At 37.7% G+C, this 16,790-nt stretch overlaps 1 protein-coding gene across 8 annotated transcripts in view; it reads left to right on the top strand.

The window, feature by feature from the left end:
* Fam13b (family with sequence similarity 13 member B) overlaps positions 1–16,790 on the top strand; it is a 97,635-nt gene that overhangs the window by 53,810 nt on the left and 27,035 nt on the right. For 5 of the 8 annotated variants that reach the window (XM_010613750.3, XM_033767341.1, XM_033767343.1 and 2 more), the window contains exons 8-10: positions 483–524; positions 1,893–2,048; positions 4,196–4,325. In XM_010613750.3, coding sequence (XP_010612052.1) covers positions 483–524; positions 1,893–2,048; positions 4,196–4,325 — 328 coding nt within the window. The remainder of the gene's footprint in view (positions 1–482; positions 525–1,892; positions 2,049–4,195; positions 4,326–16,790) is intronic. The other 3 variants (XM_033767344.1, XM_033767345.1, XM_033767335.1) reach the window with 2 other exon arrangements.

Genomic DNA, 16,790 nt, shown 5'->3' on the forward strand with positions numbered 1-16,790 from the left:
GTAATATTGAGAAGAACTATTTTAAGATAAATGCATGTAAAGCTTTTGCTCATAGTAAATAATATTCACTTTAAAATTTTGGCTTTGTTAATATATTATCTCAAATTTATTTTCTTTGTTAATATTTGAAATGTTGGGGCTGGGGATTTAGCTCAGCGGTTCGGTGGCCTGCCTTGCAAGCGCAAGGACCTGAGTTCAATCCCCGGTACCAAAACAAAACAAATATTTGAAATGTTGGGGCTGGGGATTTAGCTCAGCGGTTCGGTGGCCTGCCTTGCAAGCGCAAGGACCTGAGTTCAATCCCCGGTACCAAAACAAAACAAATATTTGAAATGTTTACCAACAAGATTTACAGAATATGTCCAACTCGACACGTAAGTGGAAATGTGCAAGTTAGTACATGCTCTTCTGGTTGTTTCAAGGTAATTCAATGGGGGCAGTTTCAGCACATTTTTATAGCTGATTTCTTTCTTTGTTTTCAGTGCCCATATATCTCCCACCAGCATCTTACCAGCCTCTGCAGAGTAAGTAATATGCCTATGGAAGACAACATTTTTGTTTCGGTGTTGCCCAGGCTGGTCTCAAACTCCTGCTGGGCTCAAAAGATCCGCTTGCTTCTGACTTACAGGTTGGGTCACTGTACCCACTAAAGACAGTTTTTTTTAAAATGTAAAATGTTACTAAGCCTTAGAGATTATACATAAATGATAAATTAGATACTATTTTATGTACTGCAATAGCAACAAATGAAGGTGAAACCTTTGCACAGGTTGTACAAAATAAAGATGAGCTTTTTTCAGATGTTTTTGATCCTCTGAAATAATTGAAAGAATGTTGATACAGATTTGTCTGCTTTTTTTGCTTTTTTTTTTTGTTTGTTTTTGTTTTTTTGTTTTTTTACTTTTTTTACTTTTTGGTACTGGGAATCCAACTCAGGACCTTGGTTTGTGAGGCAGGCCACGGAGCTAAATCCCTGGCCTTTAAGTTTACTTTTAAAATTAGAGTTTGTGCAAAATATGTGAGTAATACTCTTATAGTTTCTCTTTTTTTTTTTTGGTACCAAGGATTGAACTTGGGACCTTGTGCTTTTGAGGCAGGTGGCGGAACCACTGAGCTAAATCCCTGGCCCCCTTATAGTTTCTTTTATTTAACTGAATCTTTGTAAATTATTCTGCCATACAAACTTAGCTTTAAAAAGTCTGTCTTTTTAAATAGCATTTGTATTGTGAGGAGTGAATTACTGGGACAAACGATTCTTCTCATTCAAGAAATAGTAGTAACATTATGGTTGATTTGTATAGGATTATCTAGGTAAATTTTATTTGAAAATGTAAGCCAGTATCATGCATTTTATTTTACACTTTACTCATTTATATGCTATGATAATTTGTTTTAATTGTCATTTTGTTGTTGTTGTTTTAGTTTTTTGGACAGGGTCTCACTATGTAGTTGAGACTGACCTGGAACTCACTATGTAGTCCAGGCTGGTCTCGAACTCACAGTGATCCTCCTGCCTCAGCCTCCCAAGTGCTGGGATTACAGGCATGCGCCACCACACCCAGCTTCCACTTTTTTAAAAAAATTGGTTATACAAGTTAATGGGTTTCATTTTGGCAGATTCGTGCATGTGCATTACGTACTTTGATCATCCCTCATCACCTGCCCTCCCCTCTAGTTTTTAGGAAGGGTTAGTGCATATAATACATTTTGCTCACCCCCCTTGTCATAGGTTTTAACTTTTTTTTTTTGTACTGGGGATCGAACTCAGGTCCTTGTGCTTGCGAGGCAGTCGCCAGAACCACTGAGCTAAATCCCCAGCCTGGTTTTAACATTTAATTTTACGTGGCTAAATAGTAGGGTGACTGCTCTTACAAATGTGTTGTGTTTTGTAGTGTTTTAGAAAGAACTGTTAGAGCGGCTGTGGAACAGCACCTTTTTGATCTGCAGAGCAGCATAAATCATGATCTTAAGAATTTACAGCAGCAAAGCCTGGTGTGCAGTAATGAAGCAGGAAGTATTAATTGTGATGAGCAAAGACCTAATAATCAGTAAGAAACATTTTATAATTTTTATTGAATTATACAATTGCTTATTATCTTAAACTATTTTTTTCTTAGACACTAGTCTTATCCTGCTAGAGGATTTCTGAAAGTCAGTGTAAATGTGCACATGTATGTGCTTGTATGTAAATTATACACACTAAGTTAACATTGAAACTCTCATAACTCTTCCATAAAGTATTTTTGTACTAAGTTCAATACAGCCAGGTTTTACTCCCTGAACACTGGATGAAATGATAAGCTTACCTTTAAAGGGCTGTGTTGTTTGATTTTAAAACTCATACTCTGTGCAAGAGGTGGTCACACCAAGAGGCAGCGGTGATCTCGACAGAGGCACAGGGAATGCAGATCCACATGATGGCTGCTTGTGGCTGAGTGAAATGGTGTTCAGAGTCATCCTTTGTTGTTGTTATCTTCAGTGCTATACTTTTTAAAATTTTTGCAGTATTGGGGATTGAAACCTGGGCTTTTGCACTGAGCTGTATTCCCAACTCATCCTGTCCACCCCTCTCACCTCCCCTTTTTTGAGACAGGGTCTCACTGAGTTACTAATTTGCCCAGACTGAGCCCCAACTTGTGATCCTCATGCCTCAGCCTTCTAGAGTGCCGGAGTTATAGTAAATTCTTAGTCACTATAACTAACAAGATCTACACGTGATCTTGTTAGATTAGCTGATACTAGTTGGATTTGTATAAGTTAAAAAATAACTGGTGTTACTCTACTCTTCATGTGACTTGTTACCTTTTGATGGAAGAAAGCTTTAACCTCCTTTCTTATTACCTCTGACCTTTACTTTAGGATATATATCTCCCTTCCTTAGAAGCTACGATGAAATTATTTCATATTTTCCATATGTCATTTTGTATTCTGGAGACAGATATGAAAAATGTACTTGTTTGGAGGATTCATAGGAAAGTTAAAAAAAAATTGGATGAAGTGATTTTTTTTTTTTTTTGAGACCTTTCAGGCTGGTCTTGAACTCGAGATGATTCTCCTGCCCCAGCCTCCTGAATACTGGGATTAGTGACATTTATAAAAGATTTTAAAAAGGCTAACTAGACATAGCTGTTAAATATGAAATGAAAAATAGTAATGGATGTGCAGAAATGTTTATTTTAGGAATACCATGTTGTACAACTGCGGGATGGCACTGCCAGCCACGGTACCTCTATGTGATGATGGCTCTGGTTTTTGTGCTTTGAAGGCATACTTAGAACTTATGCAATAAGGGAGCGTTTGAGCTAAATAGGAATGAAAAAAATGATATTTAAAAGGTAGAAATAATGGGAAATTGTTTCAAAAGATATAATATGAGCAAATTCCTTGGAGTTTGTCCAGCTTAGTTTAGGATCCTGAAAACTGCCTATTTCTCAGATGATACTTTTTTTTTTTTGGTACCAGGGATTGAACTCTTTTGTTTTCACCACTGAGGAAATGACTGATATTCCATTATTGGTAGTAGTACTGTTATCTTTCTAAGCAAACTATATTGCATACTCAATTATTTATGATGGAAGAGATGCAGTAGGAAACTACTCCTATTATTCTTGGTAACATGTTGAATACTATAGTGTGCATTTAATCAGGGCAAATGGAGCATGGAGCATTATGCGGTAGTGTGCCTTTTTAAGGGAAATTGTTTCAACACACATTGTGTGTGTGCGCGTGCGCGTGTGTGTGTGTGTGTATAGTTTATAAAAATTTTTACTGACACATTTTAGATATGCATAATGATATTCATCATAGGGAATTTATACCTGTACACATACACACACACACACACACGCGCGTGCGCACACACATATTTGGTACCAGGGATTGAACTCAGGACCACAAGGTCCTGTGAGGCAGGCATGGTGCCACTGAACTAAATCTCCAGCCCTTGTACATGTATTTTTTTGAAGCCATTTCCCTATGAAAACTTTCTCCAGGTCTCTAACATCCCAGGGTAAGATAAAAATAAATTTAGTAAATTTAATAATATAACTTAGCAAGCCAAAAAACCTGTACATGTTCATGAGAAGGATGTGTTTTCTTTAACAATTAAGTTTTCAGATCATTACTGATACTTATTTTGAAGGAAGTTTATATTCATCATTTAGACTGATCTGATTTTTAAAATCTTCATTGCTAGGGTTGATATTGCTGATGGTATTGTTAATGCCAGTGATAGCAACAAGGAATGTTCAGAACCTGTGGCTGGCGCTAATTTAGACAATGAAGTCATGCAGCAAGATTTTGTATTTGAGGATGAAGAAAATCAGGTAAGAAATGTAAAAATTCTGTTTGGATACTAAATGCATACCTCTAATTGTCATGTGCTCTTTTGAGGTTATACCTCAGTATCTTTTTTTGTTTTTGTTTTTGTTTTTTGTTTTTTTGAGACAGGGTCTTGCTATGTAGTTCAGGCTGGCCTCGAATTCACTGTGTAGCCAAGGCTGGCCAAGAACTAGCAGCAGTTTTCCTGCTTCAATAGCTCAGTTATCTCTGCTGACATATATCTCAATTATAAACCCACAAAATATACATTCTCTTACTGGAGTTTAAGAACCATTATTGGGTAGAGAAGTAGTCATAAAACATTTAAAAATATTTCTTGTAAAGAAATAAAATATGCTGTTGAGATGGTTAGATGATACTGTGGCTGAATTTTGCTAATTTTCAGAGCTTTTCTGTCTTAGTTTTTCTAAGGAACATAGTATAGACAAGAATAGTAATTTTCTTTCTTTGCTTTGTGTAGTATTTTGTTGTTGTTCCTATAACAAAAGACAGACTCACAAGAGAACAGACAAAAGTTTAATAACATATATATCTCACACATTGGAGATAGGAGAAATATTAAATCTCAAAGGGGTGACTTAAATAATAACATCCTCTGAAATAAAAAAAAGTGTGGGGGAGACCCAGTCATAACGAGATAACTAGAAACAGCAGCATAAACAAAAAGATTTGTTAGGCAGCTTGGTAAGTTTCTAGTACTTTAATCTTGCTTCTCACTTTCTGGTTCTGAAGAGGCAACTTTAAAAATGGAGATTTCTGGTATAGATGAAAATTTATCTTAAAATTTGGCATATTTTTGGGGGAGCATGTTCTACACCCTAAAGTTGGGATCTTTTTATAATGAGAGAAAACCCATGAACATTGTTTTAAAAATAAATTATTGGCGCTGTCATACTTGATAGTGGTAACATTGTTTTTTAAATAATTGCAATTAAAAGTACAAAAGTAGGGCTGGGGATTTAGCTCAGTGGTGCCGCCGCCTACCTTGCAAGCACAAGGACCCAAGTTCAATCCCCATACCCCCCCCAAAATAAGTACAAAAGCAGTATCTTTTTAAGATGTATTTAATTTCAAAGTGTCGCCCCCATTCATGCTTGTGAGGAAAATGTTCTACCACTGAGTTGTTCCCCCACCCACGGTTAGTTTTTATTTTTATTTTTGAGATAGGGTCTTGCTGAATTACCAAGTATATTAGTTGTAGTCGATGGGACACAATACCCAATACCCACACTTGCAGTAGGAGAGGCTTAATTTGAATCATCAGTTTGACTGGATTCAGTTCGCAGTCGGCCAGCTCCAAGGCAGAAACATTGTGGTAGAAGGGTGGGGTAGAGTAAAGACACTTTATTTCATTGGCAGCCAGGAAGCAGAGCAGGGGAACAGTGCCAGAAAGTAACAGGCCATACATATTATCCAAGGTCATGCCTCCATGACCTACACAGATGCACCCAAAAGTGTACTCCACTGATCTTTTGGGCACTCTTTTTTGTCTTGTTTTTTATTTTTGGACAGGTCTTATGTTGTTTGTTTATTTATTTATTTTTGATTTTTTGAGACAGGGTCTCACTATGTAGTTGAGACTGACCTGGAACTCACTATGTAGCCCAGGCTGGTCTGAACTCACAGTGATCCTCCTGCCTCAACCTCCGGAGTGCTGGGATTACAGGTGTGCGCTACCACGCCCAGCTGTTAGGCATTCTTAATCCAATCAATTGGGTTAATGTGTCATCATGGACAGTCACACTTAGGCTGGCTTTGGATTTGTTATCCTCCTACTTCAACTTTTTAGGTAGCCAGGATTATAGGCATGTGCCACTTCCAGCTGTTAGATTATTTTCCTAACTAGAAAATGTTTCCACTAGACTTGTGCATATTAGTTCTTTTTTTTTTTTACATATTCAGTTATTGTTTCTGCAGTTGTCTTTTGGCTCCTTTATGTAGTTACTGCTACTGCCTCTGATAAACTTTTTCCATTTGACTTTCAGGAATATCTCATTCAGAGACTTTTTTCCTCTGAATCACTGGCCACATTATTTCAAGTCTTCTTTGCTTTATTGATTTTCATCTTCTAGATCTCTGAAATTTGGAATGGCTCAAAGTCCAGTTCTTAGATTACTTTTATTCACTTCCTTAGTAATCTCAGTATCTTCTGTATGTTGCTGATTCCCAAATTTGAATCTCTAGTCCAGAACTCTCTCAGAACTTTAAGTTTCCATATACAGCTGTTCCACCCAACATTTTACTGGACTATCTGATAAGCATGAGGAAAACTAATGAATCAGTGTGCTTTTTTTTCTTTTTTTCTTTTCGAAGACAGGAGACAGGGTTTCGCTATGTAGTTCAGGCTTGTCTGGAACTCATTGTATACACCAGGATGGCCTCAGAGTCAATGGTGATCTTCTTGCCTCAGGTTCCTGTGCTGGGATTATAGGTGTGCACTGTTACGCCTGGCTAGGGAGGAAAATTTCTTTTCTTTTTTTTTCTTATGATGTAAACACTATGTATTACAAACATGAACTAATAAGAAATTGGAAAAAGTTACATGTAAGAGAAGAGAGAAAGAAAAAAGGAAAGAAAGGAGGAAAATTTCTTTATTCACCCACAGTTAAACCTGTGGCTGAGTTACCTATAACAGAAGACAGATTAACAAGTGAAAAGCACGCACATTTGCTATGTACGAGTCATACATGAGCTGGTCATTGTGGCACACACCTATAATCCCAGCACCCACTAGGCTGAGGCAGGATGATTCCTGGAAGTTTGAATCCAGCCTGGGCTACATAGTAAATTCAAGGCCAGCCTTAACTGCATAGCAAGACCCTGTCTCAAGAGAAAAAAAATTTATATGACACTATGGAGATGTAAAAAAATAGGGAAATCTGGGCCGGGGATTTGGCTCAGTGGTTCTCCTGCCTGCCTTGTAAGCGCAAGGTCCTGAGTTTGATCCCCAGTACCAAAAAAAAAAAAAAAAAAAAGAAAGGAAAAAAAACAGTGAAATTTGTATATTTTTACTCTTACATTTAATGAAAAGTAGACAGTGGTACAGAAATATCTTTAGATAAAGGGATTGTGTCCTACTGGTAGTAAACTAGAAGGAAATTTACCATACCTTTTTTTTTGAGACAGGGTCTCACTATGTAGTTGAGACTGACCTGGAACTCACTATGTAGTCCAGGCTGGTCTCAAACTCACAGAGATCCTCCTGCCTCAGCCTCCCAAGTGCTGGGATTACAGGCGAGCACCACCATGCCTGGCCACAATAGCCTTTTTTGTTCAGGTTCTTTCCTGTGTCCCTGAATCTTCAGAGATAAGGACATTCTTTGTACTAGGTATAAGGTAGGCACTTCTGGAATGAAAGTTTTATGATTTGTTTCAGTAGAGAAAGGGTGAAGGGAAGGTGAGTGTGACCTTCCTGCATCTTCTGTTTTCTCAAATGCCTGCGTACCCACCATATTATTTTAAACTCAGTATACACCAGACTGAGCTCCTGATCTTGTCAACATATCTGATCTTTGCCCTGTGTTTAAAATTTCAGTAAAGGGCAATTTGTCCTTCTAGTGTATCAACCAAAAGCTTTGAGTCATGTTTACTTTCACACTGCGTATCCAAGTCCTTCACAAAGTCATGTTGGCTCTATCTTCAAAGTTTTATCTAGAGTCTGACTACTTATTATTTTCATTGCCAGGCAGGTCCAAGCCACTGTCATTTCACTTGGATTAATACAGTCTTTTTACCAATCTTTTCATCTTTGTCTTTCTCTGGTCTGTTCTCAGAATAGCAAAGTGATTCTTTAAAAGGAAAACTACTGCTGGGCATGGTGGCACATGCCTGTATTCCAACACAGCAGGAGGATTGCTGGGAGTTTGAGGCCAGCCTGGGCCACATAGTGAGTTCAAGGCCAGCCTGAAATACCTAGTGAGACCCTGTATCAAAAAATCCCATACATAAATACATATAAACAAACAGAAAATTAGGTAATGTCACTTCTTTTCCCAGAATCTTCCACTATCCTCTGGTTTTCAAAGTATAGCAATGGGGGCTGGGGATTTAGCTCAGTGGTACCATGCCTGCCTCACAAGTGCAGGGTCCTGAGTTGGTGCCCCCCTCAAAATACATACATACACATATAGAGACAGACAGCGAGAGAGGGATTGAGAGAGAGAGTAAGCGAGCGCACAGTGGGCACTAACTAATAGACAGTTATGACAGAGCAAAATCTCAAAGTCCTGTATATCTCTCACCATTAGACTACAATCTTTAATCTTCTAAGATATTTTTTCATCGTTGCATCCTTATCATTTAGAACATATAGTGGGTATTCATTAAGTACTCTACTAGTTGAACATAAGACCAATCAAATTAATAGCATCTGGCATGTGGTAGGTAATTCATTAAATAATTTGTAGAATGAAATAGATACAGTAGTTGCTTGTTAAGAAAGTAGGGACTCCTTTTCAGAATTGATTCTTGCGCTTGAAAAGAGAGCCAACGTTTCCCCTTTTTGCAGTTAGGTGCACAGTGATTTTCTTATTTGAATAAATCAGTTCAGTTGAATATGTATTTACTTAATGTAACATGCAGTACCTGGTTACGTGGAAAATCCAAACACATCCAATTAAGTTTTTAGTGACTTGATAATTTAGATTGAACATGCAGACAAAATATAACTAGTGCTGTTAAAGGGAGAAATGAAGTACTGTCCTAGATGAAAGGAAAGAACCTGGCCAGTGTGATTGTGGAAGGCTTTTTGAAGGTATGGAGATTTTGAACCTCATCTTTTATGGGGTTCAATTTTATTAGGGCTTGTGGGAGAGGCTGGATGAATAGCATAAGTAAAGATTATAGGGAAATGTTAGTGAAGCACTGCTGATTATAGAGTTCAGGGTATTGTGGGAGATTTATTCTGAAAGATAAAGAAATAGTAGGTTTGGGTAATATTTAGAGCCTAGAACATTATCTAAAGAATTAGGCATTTTGTCACTAGTAGGAAACGAAGCAAAGGGAATAATGTACCCAGACTTATATATATATTTAATTGAATTTATTGGTATATTCTGGGTAGACAGTACAGTTACATTCATTACTGGGATCTTGTACCTTTACATGACAGGTCTTGGTTCTCGTTTTTTCCCCTTGTCCCCACCCTTCCTTCACCCCCTCTTCCCCTCCCCACCTACAGAGACTTTGATTCATTTTCTCATATTTTTTCCCTTTCCCTACCCTTCTCACTGTCCCTACACCTTTAGTCCTTTTCTTCCTGTTTCACATTGCTAATTAACTCGTTAGGATCTTGAGTACTATTTTAGCTTTTCACACCAGAGAAACTATTTGGTATTTGCATATGTGTGACTTATTTATTTCACTTAGGCGTATATCCTCAAAATGTACCCATTTACCTATGAATGACTCTTAATTTCTCATTCTTTATGGCTGAGTATTTCATTTTATAGAAAAACCACATTTTCTTTATTCAGTTTCCAACTGTTGGGCAGGTGGGCTGTTCGCAAGTTTTAGCTATTACAAACTGTGCCACTATAAACATGGGTGTGTATATCACTGTGGTTTGATTCTTTTAATTCTTTTGGAAAGATACCCAACAGAGGGATGGCTGGGTCAAATGGAACCTCTAATCTTAGTTCTTTGAGGTTATCTCCATATTGACTTCTATAGTGGTTGCACCAGTCTGCACTCCCACCAACAATGGAGAAGGGTTCCTTTTTCCCTACAACCCTGCCAACATTTGTTATTGTATGATTTCTTGATAGTAGCCATTCTTTGTGGGGTGAGGTGAGACCCTTATCTCTCACCATGCACTAAATTAAAATCCAAGTGGATTAAAGATCTAAATATAAAAACAAACACTAAACCTGCTGGAAGATAAGTTAGGCAGAACTCTGGAAGACATTGGCATAGGAAAAGACTTTATGAACAAATCCTCAGTAGCACGGGAATTAGAAAGAATCAACAAGTGGGATCTCATCTTACTATAAAAAGCTTCTGCACTGCAAAAGAAACCATCAACAGAACTAAGAGACAACCTACAATATAGGAAAAACTTTTTACCAGCTGCTCCTCAAAGGACTATTATCTAGAATATATAAAGAACTCAAAACAACCAGCCCCCCCATATATATAAAGACCCAATTAAAAAATGGGCATCTGAAATGAACATACATTTCTCAGACAAAGAAATAAAAGCAGCAAGTAAATATATGAAAAAATGTTCCACATCACTGGTCATTCGAGAGATGTAGATGAAAACAGACTTATATATTTATTTGTATTTTGCAGCCCTGGGGATTGAACCCAGGACTTTCACATTACCCAGCCCTTTTTATTTTTCAAGACATGGTCTTGCTAAATTGCCCAAATTGGGCTTGAATTTGTGAAACTTCAGCCTCTTAGGGTGCTGGGATTACAGGCATGCACTACTAATGCCCAGCTTTCCAGACCCGTATTTTAGGAAGAAAACTGTTGGCAGACTTATGGAAAATAGATACAGGAAAGATTGGGGGGTAGGAGCAACAATAATCAATAGGTATTTTGCATAAGAATTGAGCGCTTGTAATGGTTTGAAATACTGGCACCAGAGAAGGGAGGAGGATAAAGAGAATTCAGAGTTAAAAGCATGAAGATTTAGCTTTAACTTTTGGTAAGTAAGTCTGTAAGAGACTGGAAAAGTTTTGTGTAACTGGTATATCAGTGTGAATATTAAGCTTGTGTGGTGATGGGACTGTTATTTTGCCTGAGTGAATGTTGTCATCTCAGTAACTTCAGTAAGAAGGAAAAAGAGTTGAGGAACCACTCGGGACCTTGGTATGCTGGGGCTTCGGAGGAGAAAGCAGCTGTGGGCAGACAGTATGGCTATACAATATGGGACTGTCAAAACAGGTGATTGTGGGGGTAAAGATTCTGTTAAAAGAAAACAATAAAAAGTTGTGAGGCAAAAGTGCAGAAATAAAATAGGAAGAGTATATTTTGATTTTGCTTGCTGGTGAGGTTACAAAAAGGGAAGGCTTTTTTTTTTCTTTGCTTCACTGTTAAACAAAAGGCTAAAATATTTTTTAAAAATCCAGGAGCAGCGTATTTAAGATTGGAAGGGGTAAGTTGAGATAGCCAGTCTCATACATTGGTACTGTAAATATAAATTGCTACAAACTTCTTAAAGCACATTTATAATAAGAGCAAAAGACTTTGTTTCAGAAATGTCAAAATCTAGGACTGTATCCTAAGGAAATATATACAAATCAGAGATGCAGATCAGATCAGAACTCTTTGGGGGTTTATTTGCAGGACAAAATAATGAGATACGTGAAAATCTTCAATAACTGGGTAATCATTTGAAGTTTTTTTTTTTTTTTTTTTTTTTTTTTTTTTTTTTTTTTTTTGTTGGTACTGGGTATTGAACCCGGGACCTTGTGCTTGCGAGGCAGGTGCTGGAACCACCGAGCTAAATCTCCGGCCCTCATTTGAAATTTTTTAAAGGCCTGAGTAATAATCATGATATAAAGTTATATTGAAAAAAGTCTTAAGCGTAGGTTACTATTGTAAGTCCCAATTTGTGAATGAAAAAATGGATGATTTTACTTTTTTCCTATAAGCTTTTGTATATTTAGATTTCTTTTTTTTTTTTTTTTTTTCCCTCATTGAGTTTATTGGTACATTCTAGGTATACAGTACAGTTACATTCATTATTGGGATCTTGTACCTTTACATGACAGGTCTTGGGTCTCATTTTTCCCCTTGTCCCTGCTCTCCCTTTATCCCCTCCTTCCCTCTGTATATTTAGGTTTCTGACAAGTTCTGTTGATTCATAATCAATCCACACATAAATATTTTCATTCCAAAATTTATTGGATTTAGTGGTAGACATTACTGGTAAAGAAAGGGCTTTTGTAGGATAATGGATTTCAAGGAAGAAGACAGATGTTAATGATCAGAGAATGAGTGTCAGGTGAGTAGATAGAAGTAGTAAAGTGTGGAATACCTTTTGGACAAGCTTTGATTTGAAAGCCAAAGGAAGGAGTTGTATCTACTTATTGTGGTAGTCTCCTCCCCACCTTTTTCATTTTGGGGGTGAGGTTGAAACAGGGTCTTGCTGTGTAGTTCAGGCTGGCCTTGAACTCCAGCCTTCTTCAGCCACCCTAGTGCTGGGATTACAAACTGTGCCATCATGCTTGGCTTCTCCCCACCTTTTTGAGTTGGAAATTGAGTGTGTCTGTAGTATGGTGAGAATCAGTCACTAGATAAGGAGAGATTGAAAAACACCAGGGGGGAGAGACAATTAGTGCAATACTGCGTGGGGATGGGGCAGTGAGAGATAGAGGGATGATGATTCAGGATTTAGGTGGTGACTTTTTCTAAAATAAAAATAAGCTGGGCCTGGTGGTGCATGCCTGTAATCCCAGCATGTGGGAGGCTGAGGCAGGAGAATTGCTGTGAGTTCGAGACCGGCCTGGGCTACATAGTGAGTTTCAGGTTAGTCTCATAAAAAAATATATATATATATATATATATTTTTTTTTTTCGCTCAATTGAAGGGGAGATAGATGGAATATTTTAAAAATATGGTTTGGGGGGTCTTATTTCAGATGGTTTTGAACATTGTAAAACGAAATGCCTCATTTGGAGGAGGTGAGGAGACAGGAATAGGGTTTGGAATTTGAAGAAACAAGAAAAGTTTTACAAGAGCCTCCATGGGAAACAATCAGATAGACCATATAGAAATCAGCAGACACTCAAGCACCAATGGAGATGTAGATGAAGTTTGGTAGTGTAAGTTTATTGTGAATCACCTAACAAAGTACAGTGTAAGTGTGACATTTTCTTATAGCATCTCTTTGCCCCAGAGGACAGAAAGCTGATTGTAAACCAAATCACATTGGTGAGGGCACTGATGGGAATAGCTTTGAAATAGTTGGCTTGGGTTCAGAGTTCATGCTAAGTGGGTTCAAGACATGGAATGAGGCTTTCATTATGGTGACAAGGTGAAGAAGTTACCAGAAGAGGGGAATATATTCTAGTTCCCTGGAGTCTTGAGTTTCAAGTGTATTATCACATGGCATAGTTCAGAGGGCTTAGGCAGTAAGTAACTGGAGTCCAGCAAAGTATAAAATTGAGTAGGTAATATCTACATACTTTTGTTTCCCTCTGGTACTGGGGATTGAACTCAGCACCTTGTGCTTGTGCAGTGGTAGTGGTGCCACTTAGCTAAGTCCCTGGCCCTGCAAATGTCCTATAAAGGCCAGATACTAACTGTTGTAGGCTTCATGGGCATACAGGCTGTCACAACTATTTGACACTTGTGGTAGCATGACAGCAGGCAGAGAACAAATGAGCATGACTGTGATCAGTAAAAGTTTTTGGGCCCTGAAATTTGAATTAGCTGTAATTTTCATGTTATCAAGGGTTCTTTTGATGTCCCCCACTTCCACTTAACATGTTCCTGCCAACCTGATTTGCTGGTGATACATGCAGGACTATCTCATCGGGTGGCTTGTACCACTGGTGGTAGAAGTGGTACAGCCTTGTGTGGGACAGTGATGCCACCCAGCCAGCAGCAAGACATATATACAAACCTGTAGCCTCATCATGAACATTTTAAAAAATGTAAAAACCATTTTTATCCTACTAACCATACAAAAACTGATAGTGTGCTGCATTTGGCTAGGAAGCTGTAGTTTGCCAGTCTTTGCTTAGAATATTATAGAAGTCAAGGTTTTAACTACAAAATGTAATTTTAGAGATTGTTTCTCTGAGACTGACATGGAACTCACTATGTAGTCCAGGCTGGTCTTGAACTTGCAGTGATCCTCCTGTCTCAGCCTCCCGAGTGCTGCGACTACAGGCGTGCGCCACCACACCCAGCTGCACTTGACTTGTAATGCAAGGAAACAAGATTGTTTTTTAACATTTGAACCAAAGCTAATCAGTCAAACTACAGAATACTAGATGTTACTTAGACCAGTTTTGCAGTGGCTTTTGATTATCTAGTTTGAAACTTACCCTAGAACTCCGATGCTTAAATGCTCTGTGGGGCTGGGATGTGGCTCAGTGGTGTGTTGTAGTTAGCATATGCAAGGCCCTGGGTTCAGTCCTCAGCACCAATTTTTAAAAAAGGATTTAATTGTGGAAAATTGATTTTTATTTTACAAAGTTTTAAAATACAATATTTATTTCTAAATATTATCTCTGAAAATAGATTCTGCTAAGAAAAAATGTAAAAAAGCTGAAAAGAGTACCTATTTAGCAAGGTTTTTCCTTCCTATTCCTGTTGACATTAGTTCCTTTCGCCCAGGATGGCATATTATAAAACTTAAAAAAAACAAAACCACTGGGCCATGTCTATACTGGACATGGTGCTGAATACCTGTAATCCTGTCTACTCAGGAGATTGAGTAGGATCTAAAGTTTGAGGCCAGCCTGGACAACTTAACAAGACCCTTGTCTCACAAAATAAAAAAGGTCTGGGGTTATAATTAGGTGTTAGAGTACAGTACTTGTCTAGCAGTCATGATAACCCTGGGTTGAATCCCAAGTACCACAAAAAACATCTAAAAAAACACCGTTTTGTAGTAACTGCTCATTGAAGAGTATTGTATAAGCCAGGTGTGGTGGTGCTCGGGAGGCTGAGGCAGGAGGATCACTGTGAGTTCTCCCTGCATAGTGAGTTCCAGGTCAGTCTCACCTACATAGTGAGACTGTGTCTCAAAAAACCAAAACAAAAGACCAAAAAAAAGAAAAAAGTGTTGTACAGTACCATATACCCTTCTACCTTGTTTTAACCTATTAAAGATCAATTTATAGAAGTATAATTTTTGGGTCCTACAGTATATATATTTGTGATTTTGTTGCCAGATTGCCCTCCATTGAACCAAATTTATACTATCACTACCACTATCCAGGAATACCTATTTCACCATCCCTTCACCAGTAGCAAGTTTGTTTTTTTTTTTTACAATCTGGTAGGTGAAACTTGGAAATTGTGGTTTTTCATTTCTATTGACATTTTTATAATACTCTTTTCTATTTTCAATTCTCTGTAGACTTTGAACCTTTTTCTATTGGATGGTTGGAATTTTCCCTTTTTGATTTATTAAGAAAATGTTCCTTTACAACGATCAGTTATAAATACTTGTTTTCAGTTTGTTGTGTGTTTTTGTTTTGTTTTCAATTAGTTATCTTTTGACTTCTCTAAGTTCATTTTTGGTAATATTCATTTTATCAGTAATTTTTTCCTTCCCTCCCCTTTCCTTCTTTCCTCCCCTGTTCTCCCCGCCTCTCCTCCCCCAGTACTGTACCACTGAGCTACATCCCAGCCCTTTTTTATTTTTGAGACAAGTTCATGTTGAGTTGCCTAGGATAGGTTTGAATTTGTGGCCCTTGTACCTCTTATCCTTTGAGTAGCTGAAATTTCAGGTGAAGGCCAGAACATTAGGCTTAGAGTTCAGGTTTTATGTCATAGTTAGCCCTTCCCTCTGTTGCGATTATAAACTTATATATATATTTTTGTTTTGTTTTGTTTTGGTTTTTTGAGATAGCATCTCACTGTGTAGTTGAGACTGACCTGGAACTCACTGTGTAGCCCAGGCTGGTCTTGAATTCAGTAATCCTCCTGTCTCAGCCTCCTGAATGCTGGTATATTTTTCGTTTTAAAAATACTTTTGTGGTTTTATTTTCTACAAGTAAACATTTTACCCATCAGATATTTACTTTGTTTTGGGTGTTAGGGGTAGATTTTACTTTTTTTTCTAGATATTTAACTAGTTATCCTAACACATGAATTTTTTTGAATAATTTGCTCTTTCCCACTTACTTGATTTTTTTTTGGAGATAGGGTTTCTTTGTGTAGTTCAGGCTGGCCTTGAACTTGTGTCAATCCTCCTGCCTCAACTTCTTTGTAAGTGTTGGGATTGTAGGCACACTGCCATGCCTGGCCTTATTTTCCATTTATTTTAATGCCATCTATATTGTAAATGAAATACTGGCATAAATTTGGGTGAGCTTCTCATTTATTCAGCAGCAATGACTGAGAATTCACATTTTTGCCACTCAAATGTCTTAGATTTTAGCTATTCCAATAGGTGTGTAGTGGCATCTCATTGTTTGAATTTTGAAGTCCCTAATGATACACGATGTAGATCATCTTTCGATATGTTTATTTGGCCACGTGTATATATTTTTTTTGTTGTTGAGGTGTCTTGGGGGTCTTTACACACCTTTAAGGTAGGGTGTTATTAAGTGTGAAAGTTCATTGGATATTTTGGATATCATATTAGATATCTCTTTTATAAATCTGTCTTCTTTTGTTTTTGTTGTGGTACTGGGGGGTGAACCCAGGGCCTTCTGCATGTTAAACAAATGGCTCCACTATCAAAATACATCTTCAACCCTTTTTGTTTATTTAAAAAATTTTGGGGGGAGAAAGTCTCATTGAGTTGCCCAGATTG

This window comes from Fukomys damarensis, unplaced genomic scaffold (genome assembly GCF_012274545.1).
Source record: "Fukomys damarensis isolate Sample0158 unplaced genomic scaffold, DMR_v1.0_HiC HiC_scaffold_3, whole genome shotgun sequence".
NCBI classification, from domain to species: Eukaryota; Metazoa; Chordata; class Mammalia; order Rodentia; family Bathyergidae; genus Fukomys; species Fukomys damarensis.